The sequence below is a fragment of the Pygoscelis adeliae genome, unplaced genomic scaffold (assembly GCF_000699105.1).
Source record: "Pygoscelis adeliae isolate BGI_AS28 unplaced genomic scaffold, ASM69910v1 Scaffold57, whole genome shotgun sequence".
NCBI lineage: Eukaryota > Metazoa > Chordata > Aves > Sphenisciformes > Spheniscidae > Pygoscelis > Pygoscelis adeliae.
The window spans coordinates 18,924,113-18,933,631 of NW_008825615.1; the positions used below are offsets into that span (position 1 = coordinate 18,924,113).

Genomic DNA, 9,519 nt, shown 5'->3' on the forward strand with positions numbered 1-9,519 from the left:
CCTGCTGACAGAAGCAGCTGTGCTGTCCCGGAGATGAGGAAGAAAGCGAAAGCAGTAGGGAACAGGAGAGATAAACACCGAAGCCCCGATACGCTGACAAGTGTGGACCCCACAGCCCAGCTCCTCAACAACATGCTAGCCAGGACAACGGTCAGGTGTCTTCCTGGACTACGTACTGACTGCAGGTGCGAATCACAAAAACTCCAGCTCCTGGCTCTGTTCCCACGAGGAAGGAAAATCCTGGAAGCAAAGAGACTTTAGAATGAAAGAAAAAAGGTGCCATGGCCCTTTCCTCTCACAGATCCCAAAGGGGAAGGCTGAGGGCAGCATGGACCTGGAAGCCACTACCTTCCACAGAACCTCATGTGTGCACCTGCATGGGCACGAAGGGTGAGAGAGGAACTGGATGTGAGAATATAAACACTGACATAAACAGGCAGTGAAAGTACACGTGTGAAGGCATTTAAACGATTAAAGTACTGCAAGGATCTCAAGATAGGTCTGCAGGTGATTGTAAACTGGCCAAGCTGCCAAAAGTTTACACTGGAGTTCCCACCAGACTATCTGTAACAACTCAAGTGGAAATTCTACTGTGAGGAGCTTACCTTCCTCTTTCATACTCACTTGCTTATAGCTAGGTTTCTACTCATTTTACTACTCTGTGTCAAGACATGGATGAGACCCCTGGTAACACAGAAAAAGGTTTATAGGAGGTAAATGTCAAGCCCTATAACCACTATAAAGAATAGGAAAGGCAAAGAGAAGAATCTCATCCTAAGTGAGTGAGACAAACATGTAACACCTAATTTATTCTATGCCTAATCCACCACCTAGAAACATATATCCACTTAACAAGTGAACTATTTAATGTCACCCAGTTTGCTCAGCTGAACAGGCTCTTTGGAGTTAGATTTATTTCAAATCTCTGGTCTTTTGTTTGTATATATCAATGATAGTTTACATTTATGAACATATTACATCTCCTTTAGCATACAGTACTATTTTCAACAGTTTTAAAATAAAGATTTACATTATTACTCTACACATATTTCACAGAGATGAAAGTTAGTTAACCTAGCAATTCATGCCACATCACCCTTTTTAAAACCTTATCACCAATGCTAGAGTTGATACACCACTTAATATTTAGTCTTGCTTACTCTGGACATTGTATTACGATTGTCCAGCCTTAAAAGTAATGATAAAACTGACTTTTTTCTTCCTTCCCCAATTCTGTATTTCTCATTAGACAAACCAGCAAAAAAACAGCTTTAACGGTAATGGCTATCACAGCAACACATTTCTGTTTTTGAGAAGAGCTGTCCTTCCACTGAGCAAGATGTTGACAGAAACACAAGTGCACACTGTAGCCCATCAAACATCCCTACCTGTTTCCCTGGCAACACTCAGAGACCTACATGAAGTGACTGCATCAAGCAGAAGGAAACTCAGAAGAGAAGAATCATGCCTGCACTTCAGTGTCATCACTACTACATTTGACAATAAACAAACCCCACAGAGATCAAAACCACAGGTGAGTGGAAAGGGAGTACAAATGTATCCCTGGAAGTCTGACCAGGAAAGGAGAGAAGCCATGGTTTACCAGTGCTGAGGTTTGATCTCAGTCATATGAACTGTAAACCTGTGAAACAAAAAATAACACTAAAATGCAGCTATAGACATAAACGTGCTAACCTGTTTTTTCATTTTACTGTTATCTCCTACGCTCATCACTGCGTAATATACAGTACAGATGGGTCTTGCTCATTTTCTCTTTCGGCCTTTAGCCATATGGCTCAAATTAAATGGTTCTATGCTGCGTATGGCTCCTAATCAACGAGATCAGCAGCAGAACACTGCTGACAGGCACTGGTTTCCCACGCAGAAATAGCAGGATGCTTAGCTCTCTCCCTTTGCTTCTTCAGAATCTCTGAAGTGTGGTCGTCTTAAATAAAATCGCTGTGAAAAACTTTTACAGCTCACCCTTTTTATTCTTGGGAACCAGAGAACCGACAACTCAGGGTGGTCACCGTCGCTGCGGCACTAAACAGGCATTTGTCTCGGCACAGAAACTGCATTTCATGACCCATCAACCGTTTGCGGAAAGTGCTGCAAACTCGTAATAACATGTGCCAGGAGTCTGAGAAACTGAAACTCTGGCCAGTATGTTTGGGTTTTGCTCCTATATTCCGCTTTAAAGGGCAGTGAAATACATGTATCTTCAGTGATTTTATGTATAGATGGATGACTTGCAAGTGAAGGTCAACTTTTGATTCTTCTAGAGGGGAATACAGTACATTTTGATAAGAAGTTACAAATTTGTCTTTGACTATACTTTTTATATTTTTTGGAAGGCATATTTAAAATATGTCATATTAATATGACATACTAAAAATCAAGTTGTATTCACTGCTCTTTCACCCATAGAATCATAGAACGGTTTGGGTTGGAAGGGACCTTGAAAGGTCATCTAGTCCAACCCCCCTGCCGTGGGCAGGGACATCTTCAACTAGATCAGGTTGCTCAGAGCCCCGTCCAGCCTGACCTTGAATGTTTCCAGGGATGGGGCATCCACCACCTCTCTGGGCAACCTGTGCCAGTGTTTCAACACCCTCACCATAAAAAATTTCTTCCTTATATCTAGTCTGAATCTACCCCTTTAAGTTTAAAACTATTACCCCTTGTTCTATCACTACAGGCCCTACTAAAAAGTCTGTCCCATCTCACCAATCCTCTTTTTTATCAGAAGTGTACAGGTAATATTTAACTTTCTTGGTGCTCTCTTTCCATATATTCAGTCTGACTTGTCACCCTTTTTGATTGAATGAGTATCATTCACTAGGATATAGCTATGCAGTAAACTTCCTCAAAAGCCAACGAAGAAAAAACCTCCAGTAAAACAAAACCCAAGGAAATAGCCAGCAGATAAATCCCTTCAACCACTAAAGATCATTCAGGATAAAGCAGCATATATTAGCAAAAAAGATAACATCAGAACAAATGCATTAATTGATTTAGATGTTTACAGCATCTGAAGTAACAAATAAGGACAGAAAATTCACAAAAAAATAGTTAGCAATAACCTAGTACTTGAATAGTCCCTGATTACTCTTTCAATTCCTCTATGAGATAACATGATTATCAAAGATACCAATTACCTGTGGGCATGTTTAAGTGATCTGTGGCCTCCATTAGACTCCCTTCAGACACATTAGACGTCTGAGGTCTCAAAGGAGTGTTTAGGGCTCCCACCCAGAGCACAGCATATTTTGTACTGAGGTGCAGAAGTAACAAGACTCACCCATGAACATACAAGCAAACCGGTGACAGAGCAAATACTAAAATTCAGGAGCCCTTAAACTTGATGTTCATTTCCCCAGGTCCATAATAAATGGGTTACCTATAGCTATCTTGAAAAAAAACAACAAAAAGAAAGGAAAAACAAACCAATATCTGAGATGTGAATGCTGAATCCATAACTTTCAGTAGTACACAGAGGAGGTGAAATCAATGCATGTATCAACACAACCGCGATGAAGAACAGAATTCACTAGTTAACATTTCTTAATTACATGTCTTCCTTATGTAAAGTGTCTCCTTTTGAGCTTTTCAAAGATTTATAACCCAGGGTCATCCCAATATTACATAACACTTTTGCTGAGTTCTTTTCAGGTCTTGAATCACAGTTCGTTTCTTCCATTTAGCAACCTCATCTGCCATTATAGTAGTTTTCATATCTTACCATAAAAACAAGTCAAATGCTCGCACAACCACCTAAAACATGCTTCAAATACCTCTTACTGAACTCCATTATACAACACAATTCTTCCAGCACATGTAAATCAAAACCAAGAATACACAACTTCCTGTTCATGCCAAAAATATTCTTCTTTTCCTATATTAATTCAACTTTTCGGTACTATGAACGTGTCTGTGCTTCTGTATACCAGAAACAGTACGTGGATTTACTAGGGAAGAACTTTATCTTGCATCTTTCTGCAAATGTTTTTACAGAAGAAAATTAACACATCAGGCCTCTTGGCACACAGAGTTAAGATAACTACTTCCACAGTGTCGTGGTTTAACCTCGGTTGGCAACTAAGCACACACAGGAACCGTCCAGTTGGGATGCCAGAGACTCATACTCACAGACCTTCTAGCAAGACTAACTCTAACACATGAAACAGGACTTTGCCTGATTTGCTCAGAGAAATGCGATCTGATAAACATGCTATTTTTTTCTGAAGACTGAGAATGTGAAATGTTTTCTGCTTTAAATATCGTTACAGGAAGCAAACAAGTTATAATTGCACTCCACTAGGAAACTAGCTGCCAAACAGCTGAGACTTCAATCCTTCTCCATGTTCATAACTAAAAGAACTCATAGTCTACTTTTGGTGCTAGGGAAGAACAACAGGGATAAGGCAAAAGCACATCAAGGACAGGAGCAGCATAGCAGAATACATTCTGGGGAAGTTTTCCTGCTTTCCCCCTCACACCCTCAGGCCACACAGTTTCTCCTGCCAAAAGACAAAGAGTTTAAAACAAAAAGACATGAACTTAACCCCTAAATGTGTTCTCCTCTAGAATTCAGAGACAAAAGACTGGTATGCAAAGCAGAACCAGGCAGAAAACTGCAAATTAATGACTCTGCCAAGTGAAAACCAAGTTCACACAGCCCTTGCTTTCCACCTTAGAACAGTACTAAAGTACGCCCTTGATTTATATATACTCATAAAACCTTTCAACCTTTCAGCAGTTGCATATTACAGCCTATATGAGATTAATTCAGATTCAGCTATTAATTTCTCTGTAGCACCCAAAGTAAAGTTTGCATCTTTAAACTATACTATCCTTTCTTGCAGCATCGTAGAAAGCTGAAAGCACCAATTACATTTAGCCAATAATAAATAGTGAGATACACTTATGACAGTTGTCTCCTCATAAAAAGGATTTTGGGAGAGAAAAAAGTGCCATGATAACAGAAGTGTAACTAATAACCAGTAATCCTCACAAGGACACAACCAGAATCCATCCAGAATCCTTGCTAATCACAGCGGTAATGTGAGAGTATCAACCTGACAAGGGTCAAGTACTTAACCTGGTGTGCTGCAGATACAAACCAACTTTTCTCAGTCCTCCAGAAATGTAAGAGGTGACCCCCCTACTACTTAATACTTTTACAAAGAATCATCATTATTCTGTATCTCTTTAGTTCCCACAAACTGGAAATGAGAGCTGAAAATAAGGTCTGACACATGGTTCTACATCATGGAAGCAGGATTTTGCCTGCAGCATCCCAAATTGTTCTTGACCATTAGATGTTATTAAAACCACATTCTGTGAGGCCACTGGGATTTCACCACAGCAGTTCCTTGGTATACTTTGAAAACAGAGCGAAACATAACTTCGTGACGACTGCAAAGTCATGCAGTTGCAGGCACAGAATGACAATATTTTGCTGGTAGTGCTTTGTAATTTGTGGTAAATACCCAATAGTCTCACCAACAATGCAATACTACCATGATAAAGATTGTGTCATCATCAACTATAAAATGCAGCACCTTGATGGGTGTAAATAAACAAGCAACAGTGAACTATTACACAAAGTCTTACCAGTCCTTTCCCTTTGCAGGAAGGCTGTACTTTCTGAGCTTCTGTAACCTTTAGCAGCCAAGAAGACTGGAACTAAGGGGGCAACTCTACAGAATAACTAACACAATTAGGTGTATATTCAAACTCGTCTATACAGGCCAATTTGGACAAGTCTGCATTGAGTAACAGCTAGCGCAGATACAGCAGTACATGCAAATAGCAAGGCTATCCCCTTCCTCTTTCATGACTGACTATATTCAATTTAGTTGGATCACTTGGCAGAAACGTTTGATTAAAGCTGAGGGAAGATTTATTCATTTGTATAACCTGTATCCTTCATATTCTTTTTAATTCTTATATTTGATCCCTTTTATTAGAAGACTGAACTAATACAATGATCAGAGCTTACCAAGAGAACAATTAGTTCAGCTCATCTTTCACCTATTGAGTACCGTTTAACCTGAAGGTTGAGACTACAAATGATGTACAAAGTAATTTCATTTTTCTGTGATACTGCCACCAAACATGATGAAACTGAGAAACCTCAAAGCGTTCAAGTAGGTTCTACAGGACTGTTTGGGAGAGGGTTTTTCTTTCTCCCCTCATGCTCCACTTCCCTATCTGATCTTGCTGACAGGCAAGGATTTGGTCTAATCAGCTGTGAAGCTGCTGCACAAAGTCACAGTAGGAATATTCAACAAGCTGTTCTTCCCACAATCACCTACAAGAGGGACCCCCAATTCTAAGTAATATGCTCCCTTATATACACTCCTCTCAGGATCATGCATACAGCAGCTGGTAAATGATAATATAAGAGCTTTAATCTCATTGCCTAAGAGGCCATTAAGGCTTAAAAGGAGTTACAAGAATGAAGTCATCCTGGAAATTGAGACATAAGTACCTATAAAAATTTTCTGTGGCTATTTACAAAGGGAAGAGCAAGACGACCTGACAATAACCATCCTGGAGAATATGGGGGATATTAAATGCTGCAGCTGCACCTCAGACCGTTCTGAAGGATAACATTTATGTCTCCTTACAGCACAACTGTGGGAAAATTCATGAGGCCAAGGGTGCAATATTAAATAAACGTAGTGTGAAATAATGCCCAGAGCTAGCACTGAAACCCATGTAAGTTATAGTCCATTAATAGGGATCACAATCTAGATATATTAAATGCACTTAAAAATACAGTATTTAGGCAAAATACAGGATATAAAAATAACTCATTATATATGAAAGGCTAGCTACTGAGTAAACTCTTGAAATTCATACATCTCTTGAGTGTAGTTGGCAGGCCTGTAGATGGGATTAACAAGCACAGAAAGAACTTGCGAACTTCAGAGCTTGAGGTAGTTTTTGGAGAGAGGCTAGGAGGAAATTACCTATTGGCACATTGTTTCAAAAACATTAATTAAAATTAAAATGGAAGATTTTTTCTGAAGCACTTGTTACAATGTTTGAAAGGTGGGATACTATGGGCTTGAGAGAAGTAACTTCTACCATACAGTGACCACTTGTGCCCAGACTCTTATGCCACAGTAATGGGGTGGCTGGTCATTTTTATTGAGAGAAACTTCCTTGCTTTAACTATGGGATAAAGAACATATGCACGACCAGCTATCATAGGACAGCTGGCACACCACACCAAAACCACCTTTTTGCATGCCCACACACATTCATGCTTTAAAACTCTTTATGCACTCATGCATAAACCTAAACTAGGACAATTACAAGTAATTCACGTTGCAAGGCAGGAGACTGCCTTGGACTTTATGGATTCCCAGTTTCCAAAGAAAGAGGTTGTATTACTGTTCATGTTACAGAAGTCTTCATGCACAAAATGCTTGCCTTTGTTTTCAGTAGTCCATTGAAATTCAAATACAGATTTTAAGAAAAAAGTCTGTAAAAGTCAATAACTCCTGTCACTTACTTGGCTTAGAGTTGATGACGACATTTTCAGCAGAGTGCTGGGGTGGAAATCTGCAGTTCTCTCCTTGGCCCTCGCTGCTGCCATACTCTATGACTTCCACTTGTCCCAGCGGTACACTCCACTTCAATAAATACCTCTGGCCAGTTGTCACAGTGCCACCGCTTTCATAGGAAGAGCTGTAAGATGCACGAATTATTGCTGTGACAAGCAACTATGTTTCATGGCATCCTATTTATTATTTTAGCTTCTAAAATCTGCTGTTTATTAGTCTGAGTACCATGCACAACTTTAAACAAATACAGGCACCGGGCTGACTTGTGACTGACCTTTCCTGTGAGTGCAAAGAGCAGCTATGCAGATAATCTTGTTTATGAACAGCACAGGACTGCCAACGACAGTCCCTACATTTCCATAACAAAACATAAATGACCGTCTTTTAAGATCAATGTGCATTTTGACATACTTATACAAGTGCTTAGGATGATACCGTGGCTCCATCTTTTCCTAATTCTTTTGGATTGTGCCATCTTTCAGGACAATACTTGAAACAGTGCTAAAAAGAAGTAACCGCTACATCTAGGGAAATACGGATGATGGGACCTTTGAATGACTACTGGCAGCAGGAAGGACAACACAACCTCCCAGGGGCTGACAAGCTAACATTTCTGCTGAGCCCCACAGCCCAGGATGTTCTTTACAGCAGACCTTTGCAACTGCTGTGGCTTCTGAGAGCAATCCCACGGGAGTTGCTGCTGCTAAAAGAAGTGTGTATCACAACAGGCATTTCGGAGGAAACAGCACACTAAGGAAGCTCACTTGGAATAGAAATGGCATTAATACTCCTTTTCCTTTGTTTCCTTCATTCCCTTATTCACATTCAAGCACATATAACAAACACTTATTAAAAAGGACAGAAGAGATGTTAAAGTGAACAAAAAAGGTTTACTTCACAGAAAGCATGTCTGAAATAGAGAAGTTAAATGCTTGGGAGAAATCAGCAAAATGTATTTATTGTGAACAGTACCTTAATGCTGATGTTCAGCTACTCAGCTACCTATTCACAACACAGCCATACTTTCATTGCATCGAAGAGGCAAGTATGAACAAAACCCACAAGTGCCACAGCTTAAGTAAATATTTATAAACTCTTGATCTAGTTCAGAAGAAAGGAAACAAGACAAGGCAGGGCACAACTGTTCAGTCACTAGGGATAACATCCACCCTGTCCAACTCCTGATACTTAAAAGTTAGGTCTCCGGTTAGAGACAGTCATCTAGACTACATGTGAAGAAGGACTTTCTGAGGGTCATGTACTCTGTAGAAATATGTGTCTTTTGACAGCTATACAAAATTGGTCTGGAACCAATGGTCCCCAGGTTCCTGGAATATCTGACTTTTTCTGTAAAGGTTGGACAAAAGGTGGTTAAGAAACGTAAGATGATATATACTGCGCAGCTAAGTGTCAAGTTCCTGAAGAAGTCTACAGCTCCAAGGTAAATCTGCAGGCATGCACCTTGAAAACCATTGCTATAACAGAAACCTAGCTTACGTAAGATGCCTAACTTCTATAATCGCCAAGCCACTCTCCATCATCTATCAGCAGTCCTGGCTAACTGGGGAGGTCCCGGACGACTGGAAGCTTGCCAATGTGACGCCCAGCCACAAGAAGGGCCGGAAGGAGGATCCGGGGAACTACAGGCCTGTCAGTCTGACCTCGGTGCCGGGGAATATTATGGAGCAGTTCACCTTGAGGGCGCTCACAAGGCAGGTATGGGACAACCAGGGCATCAGGCCCAGCCAGGACGGGTTCATGAGAGGCAGGTCCTGCTTAACCAACCTGATCTCCTTCTATGACCAGGTGACCTGCTTAGTGGACGAGGGAAAGGCTGTGGATGTGGTCTACCTGGACTTCAGTAAGGCCTTTGACACTGTCTCCCACAGCATTCTCCTCGAGAAGCTGGCGGCTCACGGCTTAGACAGGTGGACTCTGC

At 40.7% G+C, this 9,519-nt stretch overlaps 1 protein-coding gene across 1 annotated transcript in view; it reads right to left on the reverse strand.

Moving 5' to 3' along the window:
• Positions 1-9,519, reverse strand: part of ARHGEF10 (Rho guanine nucleotide exchange factor (GEF) 10) — a 106,666-nt gene that overhangs the window by 48,320 nt on the left and 48,827 nt on the right. Inside the window, exon 17 of the mRNA XM_009333205.1 lies at positions 7,529-7,704. Coding sequence (XP_009331480.1) covers positions 7,529-7,704 — 176 coding nt within the window. The remainder of the gene's footprint in view (positions 1-7,528; positions 7,705-9,519) is intronic.